At 59.7% G+C, this 23,635-nt stretch overlaps 2 protein-coding genes across 3 annotated transcripts; both read right to left on the bottom strand.

Annotated features, from left to right (window-relative positions):
• Positions 1–2,450: 2,450 nt before the first annotated feature.
• Positions 2,451–14,099, bottom strand: DDR2 (discoidin domain receptor tyrosine kinase 2; the record flags this gene model as incomplete). Its single annotated transcript, XM_082286815.1, has 17 exons — positions 14,010–14,099; positions 10,426–10,526; positions 8,515–8,617; positions 8,163–8,394; positions 7,932–8,079; positions 7,697–7,802; positions 7,141–7,324; positions 6,827–7,070; positions 6,646–6,708; positions 6,389–6,519; positions 5,671–5,881; positions 4,963–5,186; positions 4,711–4,847; positions 4,156–4,347; positions 3,739–3,967; positions 3,055–3,204; positions 2,451–2,588 (listed from the first exon to the last, which is right to left on the bottom strand). Exons 2-17 carry the CDS (start codon positions 10,514–10,516, stop codon positions 2,451–2,453), a joined length of 2,583 nt encoding a protein of 860 aa, XP_082142941.1. The 5' UTR covers positions 10,517–10,526; positions 14,010–14,099.
• A 1,986-nt stretch (positions 14,100–16,085) lies between these two features.
• UAP1 (UDP-N-acetylglucosamine pyrophosphorylase 1) lies at positions 16,086–23,635 on the bottom strand (the record flags this gene model as incomplete). 2 transcript variants are annotated; one of them, XM_082287613.1, is made up of 10 exons in its annotated part: positions 16,086–16,629; positions 16,857–16,923; positions 18,816–18,863; positions 19,293–19,481; positions 19,908–20,051; positions 20,438–20,631; positions 21,769–21,941; positions 22,202–22,377; positions 23,048–23,252; positions 23,329–23,635. In XM_082287613.1, 10 exons carry the CDS (start codon positions 23,633–23,635, stop codon positions 16,537–16,539), a joined length of 1,596 nt encoding a protein of 531 aa, XP_082143739.1. In that variant the 3' UTR covers positions 16,086–16,536. The 2 variants fall into 2 exon arrangements, with proteins under 2 accessions (XP_082143739.1, XP_082143740.1); XM_082287614.1 differs by lacking the exon at positions 18,816–18,863 and having other exon boundaries at positions 23,329–23,617.

The raw sequence follows: 23,635 nt of genomic DNA, 5'->3' as shown, positions 1-23,635 counted from the left end.
GACTGCCCCGCGCCCGCCGCCCCCCGCGCTATAAGGGCTGCGCGCGCCCGGGCCCCGCCCCGCCCCGCCCCGCAGCCAATGGGCGCGCAGCAGGGGGGCGGGGCCCGCACCGCCGGTGGCGTGATGGTGAGCCGAGCGCGGGGGGCGGGGCTACACCGGCACGCGCCCGCAGGCCACGCCTCCCGCACGTGCGGGACACGCCCCGGCCCAACGGCCGCGCCCACAGCGCGGTGGCCACGCCCACCCCGCGCAGCCCCGCCCACTCCGCTCGGGTCTCCCTGCTGCCTTGCTTTCCTTTTCCTTTTCCTTTTCCTTTTCCTTTTCCTTTTCCCCTCCCCGGCCAAGAGGAGCCCGTTGTGTCCCTCACTGCCGCTCCGCTCAGCCCCCCAGCCGTTGCCCCACAGGAACGTTTGGCAGCCCACAGGAAATGCCCACCAGGGCCCCGTTTCCCGGCGCCGCCGTGGCAGGGAGGTCTGGGCGCGCAGGGCGCTCCGGGACACCTCAGGTAGAGCCGTGCTTCTTCAGGGTCCCAGCGGGAGCAGGGGATGGGCACACCAGCCCCCACAGCTGGCCCCTGACAGCCCAGTGTGTGGTTGAACACTGCGGGGCCGTGCAGACCGTGCAGGGTGCCCGGGCGCTGGGAGCTGCAGATGTGCTCCTGCGTGCCGCAGAGCTCCCAGCTTGCTGAGGCGGGGCTGGGCCACAGCTCACCCTGAGCACGGAGAGGGCACCCGAGGGATACCAATTCCATTACAGGAACAAAGCCTGTCCTCGTCTTCGACACACTCAGCAGGGATGAGACATCCTCTGTCGCGGCCAGCAGGACCACACGGGAGACCAGCCAGTCTCTCTGCAGAGCACAGCCCTCCCCTCTCCCAGAGCCCCTGTCCTGCCCCGGTCCTGCTGGTGGACAGGTCCTGATGTGGATGCTGAGCCTCCCTCCCACCCCCTGGGATGGACATCTAGTGTGGGTCAGCCAGCTGGTCTCTGGATCATCCTTGCTCTAACTCTAAGGCTGTTACCTGTGTTCCCACACCACATCCCAAGCACACGGTGCAGCTCCAGGGCCCCGCAGCGAGCTGAGCTGCCTTCAGAAGTGCCACAAGGAAACCATGGAACCAGATTCTCGTACCAAGTGTCTCTTCAGCGGGTTTGCCCCTACATATAGGTGCATCTACTGAATATATACATGCCTTAGCAAGGGGGTACTGGGAACTGTGCCACGCGCGACTGATGGTGCTGAACTAATGCGTACAGAAGTGTGGAGGGGTCTGTGTACCCTCAAAGTCCAAAGTTCCTCCTGTCCATCTGCAGGGGGTCCGATTTTGGGGCATGGTTGGTAACCTGCCAGGGGTCCTGATGGCACATGGCTTTGACACCTGCCCAGTTTGCTCATGATGCTGCCAGATCTGGGAAGACAGACTGGTGCCAGAATGCTGTGGGGTGCTCAGGGTGGCAGAGTCCAGCTCAGGTGCTTCAGCTGGACTGTGATCCCAGACTGAGAGCCAGGGAGAGCTGGAGTGCCCTGCTCCATGCCTGTGGGCTGTTGCAGGCATGGGCATCAGGCAGCTGCCAATGAAACTCTGCTACATACACTCCTCTCTTGGCAGATGAACACGTGGGTTAACCCTGGGGGAGGAGGACCTGGAGATTTCCCCATGGAAGTGGAAGGTGCTAGCATCCTGCTGCCAGCTGCTCTGCATCACCCACGGGGCATCCAAAATGCATTTCGTGGGCAGTTGAGCTGCACTGGAGTGGCTGTGGTCAGTGAGGGAATGTCCCCTCGGCACAGGATGCCCGCTCCTCCCTGGCTGCCCACTCCAGCAGCTGGGTGAGGTGCTGGGAATGCCCTCAGTCTTCTCCCTGTGCAGCTGGGGATAACCAGCAGGGAGGGCAGTTCCTGCCTCTCCACGTGGCATGTCCAAAGCCCCAAATGTCCGTGGAGTCTATGTTTTCACCTTGTAATTGCACAGCCCAGTGAGACGCAGTGGCAGCTCCCAGCTCCTCCTTGAGCAGGTGGTGGCTGCCGCTCTGTCCCTGCTCCAGCGGGCACACACCTGCACACATCCCTTCCCCAGGTGCCTGCCTTGCACGTGGGCTGAGCTTCCTCACAGAGAAAGGCCACCTGCAGTTCCTGCCCTCCAGCCAGGGAAGAGAAGCCGCTCTGTCCTGGTCCTTGTCACCAAGAACGCGCTGCGTCAATAAATAACCCTCATCCCAGCCCGTGCTGCTCCCGGGCTCAGGTCTGCAAGGAAGCGGGAGGTCTGAGCCGCCCCATCCGTGGCTCTTTGCTGTCCTTGGGGGTCTCCTCTGAGGCTTCACTGTACAATGAGAACAAGAGCAGCTGCTCGGGGTTTATGGCTAAGACCGAGTGAAGTGGCTTCAGTTTGCATACGGGGCTCCTCTGGGGACAGGGAAGGATGGGGACCAGGATGAACAGGAGCCAAGGGTCATTCTTCACTGGCTGACTCCTGGAGAAGGCGATGGATGTCCTGGAAGGAGGGACGGTCTTTAGTGTCCCGTCTCCAGCAGCTGAGCATTAGCTTATAGACTGAGTCAGGGCACAGCGCAGGCTGGGGAAGGTAGGTCTGCAAAACAAAAGGCAAAAATGGCAAAGGGAGAGTTACTGCCACAGAAACCAGCTCCCGGAGAGCCCCATTTCGCAGGGTGCCCCATCTCCCCATGCCCCAGGGTGAGGCACTGCACTGCTGTGTGCCCAGGGGCAAGGTGACCCCCAGATGGCACAGCAAGGTGGCTGGGGACACTTGCTTCTGTCCCCCAGACCCTAAACGCTCAAGTGGGGTCAGTGAGCAAGCAGTGCCTTGGGCTGTGTAAAGCGCAGGGTTTGCCATGGTGGGCCCTTCACCAGGATTCTTTCCTGGAGGAGTTCCTGTCCCATAACTGCCTCACAGCCAAGCTCCCTATCCAGCCACCTTAAAGTCTTTCCCCAGGTCCCTGATGTCCCAGGTGCACCGCTGCCCCTCCCATCTCATCCCATCCCATCCCATCCCATCCCATCCCATCCCATCCCATCCCATCCCATCCCATCCCCACCTGCCGGCCCTGGTCCCGGAAGAACTCGCCGGTGTTTTCGATGACCTGCTCATCGGACATCTGGGAGTAGGGCTGCTCCCGGCAGAGTGTGAAGGTCTCCCACAGCGTCACACCGAATGCCCACACATCACTGGCTGTTGTGAACTTGCCCTGGCCAGAGGGAGCAGAGCAGGTCAGGCATGGGCTTTACCCCATCTTGCTCCAGAAGTTGTAGATGCTCAGGGATCAAAACCTTCTCCTGGATGCTTCAGCATCCAGATCTGCGCCCAGAGGGGTGCTTGGCCCCACAGACCTGCTTTCTGCCTGGGGCCAGGGCCTGGTGAGCTCCAGGTCTGGCTGGCAGTGACTGCTCTGAGAGCTGGGGCTTGCCAAGGACCCAGCTCCCTGCAAAGGTAAAAACTGACACTGCTCCCTCTTCCTGGTCTGACCGTGGCCAGGATAAAATGCCAAGTATCCCACTTAAAGGATGTCCTGCACTGGGACATCAAAAATCACCATAGTCCCCCCCAGCCTGCCTTAAAAAGCTGCTACCACTCCCGCTCTCCCCATGCTTCACCCCAAATCTGGGCTGCAGAGAGCAGAGACCTCCCCATCCCTTCTGCACCCCCCAGCCCCAGGAAAGAAGGCACTGAGCATCCCCAGAGCCGTGTCAGTGCCTGTCAGAGGACCCCAGCCCCCATGTACCAGCAGGATGCTCTCCCAGGACATCCAGCGGATGGGGAGCACCGCCCGGCCCTGGATGCGGTAGTAGTCCCCGCTGTAGAGGTTCCTGCTCATCCCAAAGTCGGCTATCTTGATGGTGTAGTGCTTCCCCACCAGGCAGTTGCGCGTGGCCAGGTCCCGGTGCACGAAGTTGAGGGATGAGAGGTACTTCATGCCCGAGGCAATCTGGGTGGCCATGAACCGCAGGTCACTGTCAGGGGCACAAGGGAGGGATGAGTGCTGGGAAGGAAGGAAAGGGAGGGAAGGGAGGGAGGGAGGCAGGAAGGAAGGAGGGTGCACGGGAGTCCCAGGAGCAAGCCCAGGAAGGAAGCTGCACCCAGGTGAGGTGTCCTGGGAGCAAGCAGTGCTGCCTGCCCCTGTTCTCCTGGGCAGCCCTACCTGACAGTGGGTGCGTGGCCAGCGGGGGGGCTGCCTGCCTGCTGGCGGGACAGGAACTGGTTGAGGTCCCCATTCTCCATGTACTCGGTGATCATGCACAGGGGGTCATCCGTGATGCACACTGCCAACAGCCGGATGATGTTGGGGTCTTTCAGCCGCGACATGATCTTGATTTCCTTCAGAAAATCATTCCTTTCCGGAACAGAAACCACACGGATCGGATAGACAGACCCAGAGGGGCATGATGGTGTGCACAGACTGGCCAAGAGTGCCACCCACCCGCCCAAGCCTCCTGGGGGACCCCTCCCCTGGAACTGGGGAACGTGGGCTGCAGGGTAGGCTCAGCAGGTAGACAGGCACTGGGGAGCTGGTTAGGACCAAGGATCCTGACATGTGACAGCCCAAAATCCCCAGAGAGCTCAGAGGTGTGGTCCTTGCAGCTGCACTGAGCATACAGCTGATGGAGACAGGGGATGCTTTCCAAGCATCCCAGCTCTGCTGGTGAGGCTCTGCATGGGGGGCAGTGCTGGGGTGTGTGCACCCCTCAGCCCCTACCTGGCATTCTTGTTGGCGTCCGCCCGCAGCATCTTCACAGCCACCAGCACAGGGTGGTCGGAGCTGCCATCCAAGCCCTCCAGGGCAAAGTCCTTCCCTGTGAACTTCTCCATCCCCTCCACTTCACAGAGGTGAACCTGGGGGAGCAAGGGGCAGCCATTACCTCTGCTCACTGACAGTCTTCCACAGCCTCTGCGAACTGGGAGGAGCTTTGCCTGAGCCCTGCTTGGGGCAGGCCCAATTCCTGCTCACCTCCCCAAACTGGCCTTCCCCCAGCTTCTCCTTGAAGGTCAGCAGCTTCCTGGGGAACTCCTCGACAGCCACATCCTTGCCAGAGAGCAGGTCCATGGTGAGGGCTGGCACTGAGTAGGTGTTGCCGCCTGTCACACCCTGCAGGTTCACAATGTCGGCCTCGGCGTAGTGCGGGACGCCCTCGGGGACGCTGGCCTGGAACGGCTTCGCGGGGCCACTGCAGCCTGGGACAACACAGCGGGGCCAGCCCTGCCGTGGGTGTCCTGCCTTGCACCTCTGCTCCCTGGTGGCTGCTCACACTCCGTCCCTGTCCTCCCCAGAGCCCCTGCACCGCCCCACAGGGCTGCATTCCTGCAGGCATCACAGGCTGCTCCACTCCTTCCCCGTCAATGGCAAACACACTCATCAAGCCCTGAGCACCAGATGAGCAGAGATCAATGCCTGACCTCCAGATCATTGAGGAAGAGGTGCCAGAGCATCCCAAGGGTGATAGAGGGACACAGCTTAGTCTGGCAGTGGATGTTAGTGATGGCTCTCAGTCACAGGCTTTGTGTGACCTTTGTGTGGGGTGCACAGGGGCTTGTGTGACCTCTCCCCTCTGTGACAAAGTATTTGAGAGTGGCCAGAAGCTGGGGCTGGGGAGAGAGGGCTGCTGCAGGCTCGGGCACAGTAGATGGCTCTGAGCATGCAGGGTGTCCTGGCTCTCACCTGTGTCCTCCTCCCCCGAGGTGAACTCGGGCAGCTTGCGGATCAGGCGGGAGGGCTCCTGGTAGTCGGGTCCCAGGGGGAAGATGCGGTCGTAGGTGGAGCTGGACTCCTGCTCGCTGGAGGAGGAGGAGCGGTTGTGGTTGAACATGCTGGATTCGCTGGGCAGGGAGAGGCTGACGGTCATTTCATCATCCAGCATCCTCCTTGATGCCTGTGACAGTGGGGCAAGGGAGGAGAGAGGTGGGGTTCCCCACAGCATGGGTAGGATGGGGTCTCTTGTGTTCCATGGTACCAGGGATGTGCCCAAACCTCCTCTCTAGTGCCTTTTCTGTGGGGCTGCAACACCTGCCTGGGTTTGTCCTCATGTTCCCCCCTTCTCTTGTCTGCCTCTATGGAGAAGGGTTTGGCTTCATCACTTCTGTGAATGACCTTGGTTAGGTGGTGGCTGTGGTGAGAACCCTCCACACCCAGGCTCCTCTTTCCCAGATCAGCTTCAGGACAGAGGCATGGACAAACAGGCAAGCCCCAAAGCCACCACCCTGCTCCGCTAAGTCCCCTTGCCTGGGAGATGAGTGCAAAGCACAACCTTTCTGAGGAGGAGAAGGGAGCATCAGCCCTTGCATGGAGTCTGTTTTCTCCATGCTGAGCTCCCAGAAGAACCTACCCAGAATGAGCCCCCACCCTAGGGCACCTCACCAGCCATGCCAAGCTTGCCCACCTTCTCCAGCATCTTCTGCCAGAACTGCCGCCACAGTATGATGACAATGATGGCCACCAGGATGAAGATGATGGCCACCAGGCACCCGATCAGGATACGCGTGTTGCTGTCGTCTACCTTGAGTGTGGGGTCTGGCCGGAGAAGGGGACAGCAAGAGCTGGTCACAGTGGGGTGTGGGGAGGCCCCTGCCCCTTTCCTCCATGGGATGGGGCACAGCCCCCCACCCAGCACAGGGTGACATGCTTCCCATGCCTTACCATAAGTGGTGGGGACCACAGGTGCCTCGGCGGGGGGCACTGAGTTGTTGTACATGGCTGCGTCTGGCCAGGGAGAAGAGAACATCAGGGTGGGGGCTGTGGGTGCCCCACAGCCCCACTATCGCCTTGAGCCCCCCACCCAGGAGGGCCCGGTCTCCACAGGGCTCATGGCGACAGCTACCTGACTGGAAGGTGATCTCACTGAACATCATCCAGGTGTCAGCGAAGTAATACTGGCACTTGATGGCACTGGCCATGCGGTGGAGCAGGGGCACGGTGACAAAACGGGCGCTGGGGTTCACGTCATCCAGCACCAGCACCGAGGAGACGGCGCTGGGCTCCCACTCGCTGGCATCGGCGCGGAAGTAGCACTGCACCTCCTTGAAGATCTTCACCCCTTTGGCGAACATGTTGTTGCAGTGGACCTGTGGGGCAGCCTGTCAGCACGGCCACCGAGGGGCACGGGGACAGGTGACAGGGTGGGGGGGTGTGGACCTTCATGGCCGTGAAGTTCCTGATGCGGTCGAACTCGAAGGTGATCTCCACGTAGCCGCCAGCCGTGCTCTCATTGCGCCAGCCCACGTAGTCGTAGCCCGGCCAGACGTGGTACTCGTGGGTCTGCGTGAAGTCGTCCAGCCCCGACACCCCGTCCGTCAGCTGGCCCAGGCCCTCTGTCATGCTGGCACGTGCAAGGGGACAGAAGGACCATGACTCTCACCAACCCCACAAACCTGCCACCACCTAGCACCCCCTGGCAGCTCCTCACAGGCTCTGGGACGCTCAGGGGGTAATTTTGTTCTTGATGTTCTCTCTGGAAAAGGCTGTGGGGTGCTAACATGTGGTGCAGCTAGAGCAAATCCAAGAGAAGGGCTGGGGCTGCTTTCCCCATCAAGCTGTCCCCCTCATGATGTGCAGTCTCCCCAGGCTGGCCATGTCCCCCACCTCAAGGACACCACAAACATTTGCTCTACTGAGGATCAGCACATCAGCCTGACAGTGCAGGGAAGAAACAGCCCCTACACCTGCCGCCCCTGTGGCACGCAGTCCTCACCTGTACCCGAAGGCCCCATCGTACACAGAGTCGTTCAGGTAGATGACGGTGCCCCCAGGAAGGATGAGCTGCTGCCCGACTGGTGCGTTGTAGGACACCAGCCCATCTGCAGGGGGGGAAGGGTGAGTGCATGGACACCCCACCAATCCCCGGTGCTGCGGGACAGACAGCCCCCACTGGGATGGCCAGGTGGGCACTGGGGACACGGGGACAGGGACAGGACAGGACCACCCACCCAGCCAGACACAGCCGTACAGCTCCACGCGCAGGCAGACGCTCATGGAGTGGTCAGTGACAGGGATGAAGCGCACAAAGCGAGCGATGAGGGGCGGCTCCAGGTCCTTGAGGACGATGTCATAGGGGTTGGTGTTTCCATCCAGCACCTGGAGAGAGAGGAGCACAGTGGGGATGGGCAGGAGGAGACTCCTCACCTACCATCCAATGCAGCCCTCACCTGCCTCCTCACCTGCTTTCCGTGCCGGTTCCTCCAGGAGATCCAGCGGGTGCCATCCCGGCTGTAGTTGATTTTATACATAGGGGCAAACTCATTGCCATGGCCCTCAGCGTGGCGCCCCTGGGTGCCCACCAGCGTGATGAAGTGTAGGGCGCGCAGGTCAATCTGCAGGAACTCCTTCAGGTCATTTGGCTCCACTGCGGTCTTGGGGCACCAGGCTCCATCACCATCCTCTGAGTCCAGCCTGCGAGCCCAGAGTGGAGGAGATGTTTGCAGGTGGCCGAGGCCAGTCCGGTGTGCCCCTTCTCCCTCCATGCCAGCCCAGCCCCTGCTGTGGCTATTGCAGGAGGGTGCCCACACTCACCGTCCATACTTGGCGGCCGTAGAATCAGACCACTGGCTGGAGGCTGAGATGTCCTCGTCAGGGATGTGCCCGCCCGACATTCCCAAGGGGTACCGACACACGGCTGCAATGAGACCAGCAGGGCGCTGAGCAGGAGGGAATCCCTCCTTGGCTCCGAGACCAGATGAAATGGCCTGGGCTTGGGCACATCCGCCGTGCCTCAGGCACTGCAGCCCCAGGGCAGCACTCTCCATCCCTCTGGCTTACAGAGAGAGGATGAAGCAAGGATGGGACAGTCCTGCCAAAGCAGGCACCTTCCCAGTCAGATGGAGGCTCTGGCCAGGAGCTGATGCCAGCCCAGCTTGAAGCTAAGTGGGAAGAAGGGGAGGTGGCGCTCCAAGGGCTGACAGGCACACCGGGCCCTGTCCCCAGGGATCTTGTCAGACTTGCTGGCAAGGATCTTAGCTGTGCTGGAGAGCCTGTGAGCTGGCACTGCTGTCCCCATGAGCTGAGCTCCAGGGGGCTCAGTCCGGAGGCCACTTGCCCAAAAACCTCACCAACAGCAACTGTGCCGTGCTGCCCTGCTGCTCCCTGTCCCTGGGGGAACAAGTGACAAAGACAGGCACTCATCCTCCCTGCTGACCCCTCAGCTCCCATCACCAGCCCTGCTCCCAGCCTGGCTGTGAGTGGAAAAGTACCCGGGGTGGCAGGCGGGCTGCACCCCCGAGTGACAGCTGACTCCCTCAGCACCGCATCCTTGCTGCTTCACAGGAGTTATTTTTTCACGCCTGGCTGCCAAGAGCACTGCTGAAAGGGCGGCTTGTTTGGCCATGTTTACCGTCTGGCTGCCGGCTCCAACCCACCGCGCTCCCTCCACACACCACCCCAAGCAAACACCCGCACCGAGGTGGCAAGGACCAGGCACAACACTGTGCCTGGGCCACCTCCTACCCCCACGGCTCCTGGCTCGCCTGGCACTGCACTGGCAAGGAACCCACATCCCATTGTGCCACCACCCCCAGGACACCTCACACAGGGACCATACCCTGCATCAGGCAGAGGGATGAGCGCATCTTCATCATGAACATTGGCACAGTGGGAGCGTCTCTTCTTGTCTCCTGCTCTCCCACTCGTGATGCTCTGCAGAGCACAGCTCCCGCTGAATTCCCATTTAATCCTTGCCAAGCATGGAGCCAGCCCATGTTTTTTGTCTTGGTGATAACAATCCTGGCCAGGCAAATCCAATTCTGCCGGCCATAGATGTCTGCAGGAGAAGCAGGATTGCCTCCCTAAGCAAGCACCATGCAACCTCCAGGGAAGACCCAGCTAACTCCTCCCACGGATGGAAGAAGCCTTTGAAGGGACTTGTTACAGGGACTCCCTGGGGAAACCCTGGGAAAACCTGGGCTCTGTCCATCCCTGCAGCACAGGATGGGGCTGAGCCCTGCAGGAACAGCCATCTAAACACACTTCTGCTGCCGGCTGGTGCACTGTTGTGGTTTCTGAGCAGAAGCCAGGCACCCAGTCAAGCCACTTCACTAAAGCCAGCCTTGGTTTGCTGCAAAAACCGCCAGAGAAGGCACAGCCCAGCAGAGAAAACAATACCCTGGCACCTGGCAGCCTCCAGCCACAGTGAGTCCCCAGGGGAAGGGCCCCACTCAGAGCCCAGGGCTCTGGGGTAGTGCTTTGCCATGTCCGACAGTGGCAGGACAGCACCCGTGGCACACAGAGGGAGCTCTGCAGGCCGCTGCAGGTGCCCACATGAGGTGCAGGACAGCCGAACGACCAGGCAGGTGCAGGCTGCTGCCAGAGCCAGGAGAGTCCCAGAGATGATGGAGATGATGCGAGCCCAAACCTGGCCATCTGGCAGGAGCAGAGACCAGGGAAATGAAATTATGGCACCTGCATGCACCTGGTCCCTGTCTCACTTACCGGGGTTGACCTGGGCTCTCGCAGCCTGTGGGATGTGCAGCAGCAGCAGGGGCAGCAGTGGCAGCAGGGCCGGCCTGGGGATGGCCGACATGTCGGCAGTCCTGTGGAGACAGAGCCAGGGCTCATCACACTGGGGCAGCTCAGGAGAGGGCAAACACCAGCCCCGCCTGGGGCAGCCAGCTGAGCATCGGAGCACTTCTCCTGCACGAGACCCCATGTCCCCACCTCAGCCTCGCAGGAGGAACAGAGCCCCAAGCCTCAGATCTGTGGTGGCGGTCACAGGGACCCTGGCCACCACCCCTGGGAGCCATGGTGTGCCACATCCACGTGGAATGGCCACAGGACCCACGGAAAGCTCCCTGGGCTGTGCCCTGGGCCAGCAGCGGCTGCGGGCACCGCGGGGCACAGAGGCTCTGGCTGGGCCGCCCACCCTCGGCCGCCTTTGAACGCAAGAAGTTGCACAACAATAAGACAGTAATAGCAGGGTGCTAGAGTGCTTTCCCTGCCTGCTGGCTCCGCAGAGAGGAGCGCAGATAACCACCCGAGATTTGCAGCGTATTTACTGCCGCAGCTCCCCATGGCAGAGCGGATCCCAGGGACAGAGGGTGTGGGAGCCAGCTCGCACCCGCTGCCTCGAGGGGAGCCTGGGATGGGGCTGGAGGGGACCTGGGGGTCCTGGGAATGGGACTCGGCCCGCAGCATGGGGAGAAAAAGGGCTGGTGCTGCCGAGGCCTCTCCTCGGAGGGGTCAGCCCACGGCACAAGGAGATCTCCCCAGGACGTGCCTGCCCTTGTGTCAGGGCTGTCACCACAGCCACTGCCTTGGCTCCAGCCAGCTCTCAGCTGCCAGGAACCCCCAGAGCAGCTCCCACTGTGCCCACACACCTCTGGGTAGCCACCATGGGGCTCAGCACGGTGCTGGGGGATACACCAGGGACACCCCTAAACATAACCAGCCCTGCCCCAGGCTCCCTGAGCTCCTCTTATTTGCCAAGAGGACACTTCACACCAGCACCAGATGCAATTAGTTCTCTTTCTGTTAAAAAAGGCTGTTTTAATCTAGATTAAACTCACACTAACCTTTGAGAAAACAATCTACTAACCTGGGGGTTGAAGAGACCACAGCTCCTGGCCAAATGGGGGCTGGTTGCTGGGGTAAATCCCAGTCAAGCCCACTGTACCAGGGATGTCTGTCCTGGCTGGCACATCTTGAACCAGCCCAGCACCACTGACCCTGCAGGTGAATGCCTGGTTGTGTCCCTGCATCACCACACTGCCTTGTCCCCACCACCAAGAGAAAGGCCAAACCCACCCAAACCAGCTCCCACATATCACATGCCCACATCCCACAAAGCCGGCTGGGATGAGCTGGATACGGCCCTGGTCACTGACAAAGCTGGGGTTCGGCGTGGCAGGGGTGAGACCGGGCCTTGCTGGGGCCATACCAACACCCAAGAGGAGAGTAAAACCCCAGGAACTGCCACCTGCACTCTGCTAGAGGCTCTGTGCACCCCACAGCACCCTGCTGGATCGCTGGGGAACTCTGCCAAATGCCATGAGCTCTGCAGGAGGCACAAGTAAACACTTGCACTTGGGATGATTTCCCCCCTTTTTTCTATTTTTTTCCCTTTTTTTTTGAAAAGCACATATGTGGTTGCTTTTTTTCCCCTATTCCCAGCTGGGAGACTGTAGCTAGTTGCAACTAACTCAGCTGCAACTGGGAATTTCAGCTGCATTGCCGAGAGGCACACGCAGGAGGCTCCTGCGTTTGATGATAGCCAGTTCCCCCCAACATTAAAATCTTAATTTCCTTCTGCATTCCAAAAAATATCCAGGGATGTTTTTTCCCCACTATTCTTTCAGGCTGAGTAAACTCTTTAAGCATCAGGATACCACATGCCGTAATCTCCTGTAGGGGATGCATTTACATTTAGTCTAATATAGGGAAATCATCCCCACGTAGCCATTGGGAAGTGCTCATAGTGCCTCAGGGGAGTGGGGCTGGGGGACAGTGTGTGTGGGGACAGTGACTCGGGCCATGAGGCTGGGGGCTAAGGGACACGCGGTCAAACACATGGGCAGTAGTGGCAGCCCAGCTGGAAATCCGTTTTGTTCCACCAGCCCTGCAAAAAGGATGGTTTTGTAAGGCTTTGCCTTAAAATGTTTGCTGAAAATTTTCAATCACTGGAAAGTTTTAGTGCAGAGAGTTTTTTCAGCTCCTCCCTGGCATTGCCCGGGGTTTGAGTTTCCCTTGGCTGCTGCTTTTTTTTTGTTTTCCCTTTTTATTTCCCTCCTTCCTTATTCTACTGAAATAACCAAGGGATATAACTGGGGACAAAACTGAATCCACATTTGTTAAGAGATAAACCCCACCTGGACCCATGGTCCCTCTTGCTCTCAGCCTGTGCCAGGTGAGGTCCCCAGCAGGGTGAGGTCCCCAGCTGGGCACTGTCACCTTTGCTGGCACTGGAAGAGCATCATCCGTGGGGAGAGGGTTGGGTGGCAGCAGCCTGCACCATCTGTGCACACCAGGTCCTGGACACGAGGCTCCCGGGACTTCTAGGGCTCCTGTTGCAGAGCCCCTGTCCTCACATGGGGCCGGGGCTCCCGTCCTGCTGGGATGGCAGGCGGGTGGGACACATCAAGGCCGCACTCAGGGAATGTCCTCGAGTGACGACAGGCTCCCTGTGACCCTGGCCCAAGGGAGCTGGGATAAGGGGGTTCAGGATCCCTGCCCCAGCTGGCACTACAGCCCCCAGCATGCCGTGCCGCCGGCACAGCCTTGGTGGGAGCACAGTGCAGCATGCCGGGACCCGTAGTACTCCTCCCTTCCAAAAATGCCATTTTAGACCTTCTCTGGGCTGGATGCAGCCCCATTTTCTGCAGCAGCAAGCACCTCCCCAGCCACGGGCTCGCTGGCTCAGCCTGGGGCATCGCAGCCGTCCGGGGTGCGAGGAGCAGCCAGCACATCCTCATGACTCCAGCTGCCCTGGAGAGACCTGCCAGGAGCACAGCTGGGGGCCGGGGGACACCATCCCGTGGGTGCTGCATCCAGCAATGCTCCCCAACAGCCGAGAGCTCCCAGCCCTGCTCCACGCTCCGTGCCACGGCATCGCCCCGCTGCGGAGCAGGGCTCCACAGCATCGCTCCAACGCACCCAAGGCTGGGAAGCCACCAGCGGGTGCCCAGCACCAGGACTGGGGCACGATGCTCACAAACATCAGAGCAGTGCCCTTGTGTTCCCCTCGGCAGCGTGACCTGGTGCCTGGCTGGGGGACCCTGGGGACAGCAGGGCCTCTCTGGCTGACCAGCACTGCCGCCAACTGTGCCAACAGACACATAGGCGGGAGCTGAGGAGGAACACCAGGAAACGCTGGCACTGGGGGGGGTCAGATGGCGAAAAGGGGTCAGTTGTCACCTCCCCGAGTGAGGACACTGCCCCGCTGCTGCCCAGATCCTTCCCAGGCAGACCCGCACCGCAGCCCCTCTGCCGGGGCTCTGCCGCGGAGCACGCTTGACCCATACCCCCAAAACCCCAAGCCTAGGAGGGTCCAACACCTCCCCACGCAGCCGAGAGCGACTCACCAGAGCGGGGCGGTGGCCAAGGGCGGGTGGGCTCCTCGCCCCTCGCCCGGGCCGGGAGAGCCAGGCGAGGAGCAAACTTCCCCGGGCTGATGCAAGATGCCTCTGGGAGCTCGCTCGCATTCTGCGGATTCCTGGGAGCCGGCCAGAAATCCCACAATCCTACATCTTGCACATTTGGTTTCAATTAGGGAGCGGAGAGGGGGAGCCAGTCAGCGATCCGGGCTGGCTCTTTGGCGGAGGTTATTTTCCTCGGCCCGAGGGAATGTGCGCAAAGCTATAATTTACAGCAAAACCCATTCATAGCGCAAGAGAAAAAAATAAAAAAGTCCCCGTGGCCAGCAAGGGAACTTAAAGCAATAGGCAACGTTTCACTTTCCAATGCTTGCCCCGTGGCTGTGGCATGGCACGTGTGTCCAGGACCCTCCGCCTGCACTGTGGGGCCGGGTGCATCACCCCCAAAATGCGGGCAATGGGGACGCTCCACAAGACCCCAAAGCTAGCCCAGAGGGTCCCACATGGGCTACCCCTCTCCGGGCCCCCGGCGCCGGGTTTGGGACTCCTGCACGGGCACGCGTGGCCAGGACAGCGGCCAGAAGCCGACCTGCCTGGCACAGGGCACGGGATCAGTGCTCCAGCTCCCCGAGCTCCATGCGGAGCTGGGGGCTTGACATCATTTCCAGGCACTAGCTTGGCACGGTGGCCACCGGCTACGCAACCCAGCAGGGAGAAAATAATAATAATGGGCTCATGATAATTTTCGTGCAACAGCGAAAACCACAATTAAAGATTTTTTTTTTTCTCCAGACTGTTTTGGCTGTATTTTATTCCACTCTCACATTATGGGAGGGAAGTAGCACCTCTGGCAGCAGGCCAGCAACTCCCTAAAAGGCTTTCCTGTCCCACTAGACACCCCAAAGCCCCAGGGCTGTAGCTGTGCTCCTGAACCAACCTCTTTGCCATACTCTTAGCCTGGAGTTTCCAGACAAACCAACTGGATCACAGGCAGGAGAAGCCACCCACCGCCCACAGCAGACACTGGCGACCCTCATCACTGCCACCAGAGAGGGGCTGCAGCACCCAGTGAGCCAGGACTGCCCAGGGTGACAGAGACAGGGCACAGCTTCCTCCGGGCTGGCAGGGAGCAGGTCAGAGCAGCGCCCCATGTACTGCCCCAGATCAGCCGGCAGGGAGAAGCACAGGCTGCCCTACGTGTACACCAGCACAAACACCAGCCAGCTCTGCTCCACTCCCCTCCTACTACCTGGAATTGGTGCTCAAATAACTCGGCAGCAGCCAGCACCCCGTCGCTCTGTCCTAGGACCTAATGCAAAGGTGGTGGTCTGCAAAGCCAAAAAGCAAAAAGCCTCGGCCACACAGCCCAGCCAGCCTGCGGTGAGCCAGTGGCAGGCACAGCGCCAGCCAGGACCCCCCACACAGCCCTGGTGGCCCAGGCACAGTGCCCAGGGAACCGAGTACTTGGCTGAGCCTAGGATGCCCAGCAGCCACCTGGGGGGGAGATGTGGTGACTTCCCCCAGAGGGAGTGGTTTGGGTCCCATGCCCAGTCCTGCAAGTCCCCAGGCAGCCACGGGGCAGTGGGAGGCTGTAACCACATCAGGATCAGGAGAGGAGCTGGCCAAGCTCTATCCTTCTTCCCCAACAGGAGGGGAGGCGGCAGGGAATCTGCCCGAGGGAATCAGGACACCACACTCCGTGGCAGTGGGCTCTTGCAGGAGCCAAAGAGACCTTCCAGGAAAAGTAGAGGGCACACGGCACTGGTTGAAGGCTCAGTGCCAGGCTGGTTTCACCCTGAGCATGCCAGCAGTGCAACACACCTGCCTGTTCCTACCTGCTCAAGGCTTGCCACTGTTTGCAGAAATGTAAGAGGAAGGTGCAACTCTCAGCTTCCTCCAGGAACACCCCAAATGAGCACTGTGGGGCTGAGGCCCTGTCTGCAGCCACCCCAGGCAGCAACCCTTGCACTTGGCATGATGCAGTCGGCTCTCTGCTCCATGAGCCTCTTGGTGGAAAGTCATTGTCACTCAAACACCACCAGATGACAAACAGGAGGGATTCAGAGTTTAATTGGGTGCTTCCAGTTGTGCAATATACAAAGGATGACCAAAAGGGAGAACAAGGGCAATGGCAAGGACCCTATTAAAAAAAAAATTGTCCTGTAGATTTAAGAAAAATAAAAATTCAAGATTAAACCCAGCCCCGTACCATAAAAATCCTCTCTCTGCATGTACAATGACTATTACTATATACATGTTTAAAAATAAATGCCCGCAGCCTGGAGTGCAAAGAGCAGCATCACAGCTGTGCTTTATGGCAGGGGAACCCATAGTGTTTGGTTTTTAAATTAAAATATAAATAGAAGCATACAACGTGCCAAGAACCGAGTGGGTTAAATCCTCCTCTGCACAGGGCTGGAGCGAGCAGGACCAGTCCCTACTAGTCCCAGCTATCAACCTTCATGTGTCTGAGTTCCTGGCAGGATGGGAGCCCTGCCTGGGCACCATGCTGCCACTACATCCCGTTCTTCACCAGCTCATGGATCCCGTCCTCATCGATGATCAGAGGTGTGCGGAACTCCCGGTCCTTCACGTATGTTTCCAGACCCTACAGGAATGAGAAGTGCCTCATTAGGAGCACACCACACGTCATCTGCTCTGCTGAGCTGCTCAGGGGTGGCTCTGCTCCCCTCCTGTGCTGGCAACTTGGGGGGCACCACCCCAAAAAGCTCCCCAGTGGATTAGTCACACTTCTGTGGCTTATCCCCTCACGTGTGCCCTGCCAGCCCAGTCCATCTGCAAGGGCCCCCCAAGCTCTGCAGAGCCAGTACTCACTTCTCCTCCGTAGGAGACAAGGGGAGAAATTTCACACTGGATTGGCAGGTCGTTTGCATCCTTCAAGCTGCAGAGAAAAAGACACAGTCAGGAGAGTTAGAGATGTCCCACTGGGGACACAGATGGGGCCCAAGATCTGCCGAGGCCAGGCGCAGGTCGGGGGCTGTCTGGACCCCGGCGGCTGCCGGCCCACGCAGACCCCACCAGCACAGAGCTGCCCTGGGTTAGTCAAGCCTTGCGTGCTCTCCACAGAGGTGCGAGCTAAAGCTTAGATACCAGCAACGACTGAAAGGGAAAAGAGCTTTAGATGGGGCTTTCATGATGCCTTTCCATGTGTCTAACTACAGCAGTGCCTGTGCCCCCAGCCTCGCTATTTTTGATGCTGCATGGAAACTAGTCACCCCTTCATCCTCCTTCTCCTGCACCCTGGGGTGAGGTGAGGTGCACCTACAGAGCACCTTCCCATTTGGCTGGACACAAGAGGGTTTTTTTAAGCCCTCTCTTGCTTATAGCACAACCTGAGGACACACAGTAAACCCTTCTGCTCACTCAGAAACACTCCCTGCAGCTCCTCCTGCCTTTGCCTGTTAGATCAACTGTCTTGGCTCCTCTGTTCTGCCTGTGAGCTGCAGCTGGTGAGCAAAATGTCAGAACCACACCAGAGCTGCCCACTGCAGCAACACTGCTGGGCAGGGGCCTGTGAGGGGTCCCTGACCCTGCTCCTGCTGCCACCAGCATTCATAGGATCTGCTTCGATGATCCCAGGATCCAGCTGGCATGTAAGTCTGGGGGTGGAGCCAACAAGGAGCCACAGAAGCAGCACCCCAGGGTGCCCCTTCCCAGCCACTGGCCACAGCAGCCAGGCAGGCATGGCAGGATGCCATCTGTCACAACACTCCCTTCACCCAGCTCGAAGCTCGTTCCTGCTGTCACGCACTCACTCAGCCCCCTCCTGTCCCAAGTGTGAGTAAATAAAAATCACCCATCCCAACCCACACTGGTATTTGCCTTGGACTTAGATTCAAGATAGTTGTTTAAAAAAAAAATTGACATTAACTGGTAATGAAGGGTAAATGTAGGACAAGGTGCATCCTTTCTCCTACATTGTAACTAGTGTGATGGCCTATCATAAGCCTGAAAACACCTGGAGTCTGGAATAAAAACAGAGATAAAACAGCTGTATTCCACCAGAAAGTACCTGAAGATACAGCTTGCGGGGGGGAGGGGGGTGAGGTAACCAGATTGCTTAGTCTGTGAGTCATTCACACTCACCAGCTCTATGCCCACGGAACACGCTGCTGCTAACGGAAGAGTTAAAGCTTCCCGGTGTATTCCCGTAAACTTCCACGCACTGAGCCAGGGGCTTTCCCTGGTGTCACGGTCTGGATCTTCCAAACTCAAGAGCTGGAGTTACACAAAGCCCAGCTGGCTGCTGCGCTCAGATTCACACATGCTACATCAAAGCCTGCCTGATGTTTGCTTCATGTTTTTAATCCCGTTTCAGTCTGCCTGGACGCCTGGCGGCCATCGGGAGATGGCAGCCGTCCCTAGCTCTGGGATCGGCCGGGACCAGTCCGTGCTGTGCTGTGATGACTAGGGGAGAGTCATCAAAGGACGTGCCAGGGAGTTTGCTAACAGCATCCTGCCTGCGGGGTGACCTTTGGGGGCTGCGTGCAGTCAGCAGCAGGCTGCTGCCATCCTGCACCTGTACCGACAGCATGAGCCCCATCCCGTTATCCCGCCAGCTCTCCCTGCAGAAAGGAGCCCAGCAGGGAGCAGATCTCCCTGCGCCCACCACCATGAGAAGCGGCGTCCACCGTGCCCAGCGGTGACATGCCCCACCGCCAGCATGCGGCCCCGAGCCCCCCGGCCCCGTTAGCCTGGCACGCTGCTGCGCCTGCAGCCCGTTAGTCCCTAAGCACAGCCCCGCCACCATGCACTTGGGACACGTATAGTTACTTGTCATTGACATCTGCTGGGCTGGCAGCTGACCTTCCGTTTGTGACGCTACACGGGAATAAACAAGGGTTAGCAAGGGGGGGAAAAACAGAGCAAAATGAGTCTGGGGTTTGCTGATCTCTAAAGAGGGTGGTGGGAGGTCCTGTGGTTGAGGGGTGATTTGATGCCAGCCTGGCTGCTGCATGGATCTGCTGGTGTGCTCTGGCTTTATGGAGCCACCTCCTCCCTCCAAAGGCAACCTTGTCTGTGCAATGAAGGCTGGCAGGATTCAGTTCACAGGTGTTGAAGGAAGTCTGCTGCTGACTGAGCACCATTCCTGTTGCCACCACACTGCCCACATCCAGCTCTGCTCCAGATCACCCAGGAAAGGGGATCCACAGCTGGTTGCTTCAGTGGCACTGTTATCTGTGCTGGGAGCGGCTTGTGCTTGATGTCCAGCCCAAAAAGGATGCAGAAGTGACAGGAGAAGCAACTCACCGAGGTATGGCAGGGATACGTGTGCCGTTTTCGTCCACGAAGTGCCCCCCTGCATTGAGAACCCAGCAGTGGTGAAGGGACATCAAGGCATGTCGGGCTGTGGTGGGGTTGTCCTTGCCATTCTGGCTGTCCGCGTTCTTCAGGGGAGAGAATTCATCCTCACGCAGCACCTCGTACACCACGAACTTCCTGGGGGGAACACAGCATGGCAGGGTCGGGTTTGGAAACTGTGGCTGCTTCATCACTTTGGCTTCTCCCCTGGCAGGGTGGCTGAGCTGGGCCCAAGGTCCTCCCCCAGCCCACAGCCATGGGCTGTTTTCACAGCCATGCAGGAGGGAGGGGAGGGCTGAGCCTGTAGGGTCAGCAGATGTTCTTCTGGCCAAGAAGCAGGGCTCAGCCAAGCAAGAGGCACACAGCACCCATCCCTCCAGCTGCTCGTGTCCCTGCTCATCTCCAAGCACAACTGTCCACTGCTGCTGGACAGCACAGCAGCTGGCATCCTATCCTCATCCCCGGGCATTGTCAGTGGGCACACCCTGCCACAACCCCAGGGGCTCCCAGAGCTGCCCCAGGGAGAGCCAGCAGCCTGGTCCCCACAGAGAGTAAAGGACATACTTGGAAAACTGGAAGATGTCGAAGACAAACTTCTCCATCTTAATCCCGTTGGGCTTCTCGGGTTGGATTAGCTGCCCTGTAGTGATATCCACATGTGGGATCTTCTTCTCAGCCACGTGGTGCTGCAGTTGTGGTTCGTAAGTGCTGCAACGGGCCAAGAAAGAGATGTCACTCACCTGAGCAAGCCACGTCCCCAGCTCAGACACTGCTGCACCAGAATGGCTGCTCTGCTCTGACCCTGGCCACCACAAGGCACAGGCTGCTCATCCCCACAGCAGCCAGGAGAGACGGCCCCATGCGCCTGCACACTGGAAGCAGCATCCAGATAAGGCCCAGAGAAACCTTATCTCAAGGAAGGGACTGTGCACAGAGGTGGGGGTCAGACCAGCTGTGCAGGGGGCAGACGTGGGGGGGGCCTCATCCCAGCACGCCTGAAGCTCAACCAGCAGAAAGCAAAGCACAGCCAGCTGCGCTCAGCACCAGCCCTTCAGCACCAGAATTCCTGTTCCGGCACCCCAACAGGCCCTTACTTGACCACATCTTTCAGGAAGGCAGTGGTGAAGTAGTGATTGGCGATGTTGCCCGCGTTGAAGAGCAGCCGCCCGTCTGGGCCCCGTTTCTGGGCCGTGGCCAGGGAGATCTCGCTGTACTCCACCACCTGGTACACGCCGTCCACCCGGCACACCACGCCCACTGGCTCCGTGGGGTTGGTCTTCTCCACCACCTGCCCGAGGGAAGCACTGTCAGGGAAAGGCACCCAAAGCCCCACACTTCAAACACACTCCCTTGTAAAAAGCAGGCCCTGACAAGGCTTTTTCCTCTGCTGGGATAGTGATGCTGGAGCCCCCCCTCCCAGGTGCTTCTGGCAGTGGGGACTAGAGGAGGCTGAGATGGCAGGGCTGGATGACAGGGTGTCAGACACATCCAGAGGGCAAAGGCAGGCTCTGGCACCAAGCCAACAGGCATGGATATTTTTAGCCAGCTTGCTGTGCACAACCAGAAGGTTGCTGGCTCAGCAGAGCCATCCCCCTGACCTTCCTCCTCCTCCTTTCACCCCACACACCTCCACCTGGGCATGGGATACCCCAGCAAATCCCTACCCATCACTGTCACCACAGAGGGGTGGCATGCAGGGGCACAGGGCTTTCTCCGTTCTGCATGCTAAGGTTTATTTCCTTTTTCTTTCATACAGGCCAGGAGGAGAAATTGCCTTCCCTTTCTCAGCTTACTCTCTGAAAGCTTCAAGGCCAGTAAGTCCGTTCACCTGTTTGCCAGAGCCGAGCCCAACGCAAACAAAACCTTTGGCTGTCAAGCCAGTCTTTAAGTAAAGCTTTGAGTGTGCAATGGCCTATCCACAAGACATGGGGCTGGCTTCAACGTCAGCTGCACTCACCATGTCCTGGTCTGGTGCCCAGGATGTCAGGCTGAGGACAGCTGGCAGCCTATGGCAGGATCCTATCTGCCTGTGCTACCCACAGCCACCCGGAAAAGAGCTGCCCAGCATCCGGGTGTGAGCCAGGCAGCTACACAGGGCTCCCAAGCAGCCTCTTGGCCTCAGGGACTAGGGGACCTCTGAGCCCTGGGCCTGTTGGTGCCACATTTGTAAAAGGCAGAAGAGCAGTGCCAGGCAGGGCTCAGTGATGCCCTACATCCTCCAGGGGCCGGCAGGACTATCCAAGGGGCAGGTAGGACTTTGGCAGCATGTGTTACTTCACCAGTGAGCTCCAGCTACTTAGCTATCCCTCCTGGTTGTGGCAAGCCAGCAAGTGAAGGGTGAAAAGTCAGGGAAGCCAGGCAAGGAGCAGGACAGATCCCACCCAGCTCTGTAGAAACAGTGACTTGCCTACTCCTAAAACCATACCTTGGCCCCACAGTCCGCTCCCTTCTCCAAGCAGAACCCGATGAACCTGGGGTCAGCCACCTTCACCAGGATGTTGTCCACACAGTAGACATGGACACTCTGCACCCCCCGCCGCTCCATGTCGTCCATGATGCCGTGTGAGCCCAGGGCCCGGTACAGGCCCCCGTTGCCATCTGCAGAGGGAACACACCATGGGAGCTGCCCCGTCAGCCACCCATGCTCATCTTCCTTCCCCATGGGCTGATGTGGAGGATCATCAGCCCAGCTGCACCCCACCCTGGTCCTCCCTGCCAAGACAGACACCTCCCAGCCTGAGTCAGCCATGGGCCAGGTCACACTGAAGACTGCCTTGGGCAGGCTGCAGCTCCAAATCTGGACCTCAGCACCATGTCTCACCCCTCGCCACCTCTCCTGTCAGCTGCTGGCCACCAACCTGGTGCCATAGCAATCTTGCCCTTCTCCTCCAGCAGGATTTTCCCATCGAATCCCAGGGCAGGCAGCATGCCCTGCTGGAAGAAGATGACATTCTCCTTCTTCAAGCCAAAATACCGATGTTTCTGGAAGAACTCCTTGGTGGACTCCATAGTGCGGCCACTTGTCATGATGTACCTGTTGCAGAGTAGAAGACATCCAATGAGCAGGAAAGAGAGGCTGGGTCTTACACTCCTCATCCCAAATGTGGGGAATACCCAGGACACGCTTTTCCCCCCCTCCACACTTAGGAGGATCTGACCTGCTGTGGTCCCACCACTTTGACAAGCCAGTGAAGGGTTTCACCCTTCCTTGCAAGAGGTATCTCCAAAACTATACAACACCCTGCAGGGGACACCCAGCTGCAGTGACCAGTTCTTGTTTTGTCAACAAAGCATCTCAGCCCCTCATCTCCCATCTTGCATGGCTGCTGTCCCACATGGGGACATGAAAGCCTATCCCAAGGGCCGAGGGACTGAGTCCGACAACGTGGGACCTGCCAGTGCCACCCTGAGCCTTGAGCCACTCACTCTAAGGGGCTAGAAAATCGCTGGCATCAACAGGATCTATGCCAGCCCACGGTCCTTGGGCTGCTAAGGGGCTCTGCATCAATCCAGGGGCTACTAAGGGGAACTGCACCAAGCCAGGGTAACCTCGGGCTGCCAAAGGGAACTGCACCAACCCAGAGGATTGCGGGCTGCTGACACCCAGAGGGCTATGCCAATCTACCGGCCCTTGACCCAGCAGTGCTAGCCGGACCCTGCCGACACCACCCCACCAGCCCTGTCCCCCCGAGGCCGGGGCTCACCAGGGGATGTGGCAGGGAGTGCCGTGCTGCTCCTCCGCCAGCTGCTGCAGCCGCCGCAGGCGCTGGGCCTGCAGGTGGAAGAGGGTCTTGCGGGAGGGCAGCCCCACGTCGCACATGCCCTTGGGGTAGGGGACGCCGAGGCGGGTGCCCTGCCCGCCGGCCAGCAGCAGCGCGGCCACGCGGCTCCCCGCGATCTCCGCCAGCCCTGGGAGAGCAGACACGCGTGGGGCCCGCCGCGCCGGCTCCGCGCCGCGCCGAGCCCCGCCGCCCCCCGCACCTACCGCGGCTCTCCCAGCGCGGCACCAGCCCGCGGTCGCGGGACGCGCTGCCCAGCACGTCCCGCGGCACCGGCTCCATGCGCGCGTCCAGCCCCGCCGCCGCCGCCGCCCCGCCGCCGTCTCCGCGGGCGCGGCGGAAGAAGCGGTTGATCTCGGCCACGTCCATGTGGCACAGCTCGGCCGCCAGCGCCCGGCGGGCCGCGCCGTCCAGCTCGGGCCAGAAGCGCAGCACATGGTCCTGCCCGCCCGCCGCCAGCCGCTCCCGGAGCTCGGCCACCGCCGCGTTCCCCAGATCCACGGCCGCCTCCAT

Source organism: Coloeus monedula (genome assembly GCF_965178545.1).
Source record: "Coloeus monedula genome assembly, chromosome: 9".
Classification (NCBI taxonomy): Eukaryota; Metazoa; Chordata; class Aves; order Passeriformes; family Corvidae; genus Coloeus; species Coloeus monedula.
This window is presented reverse-complemented; position numbering and strand designations above follow the sequence as displayed.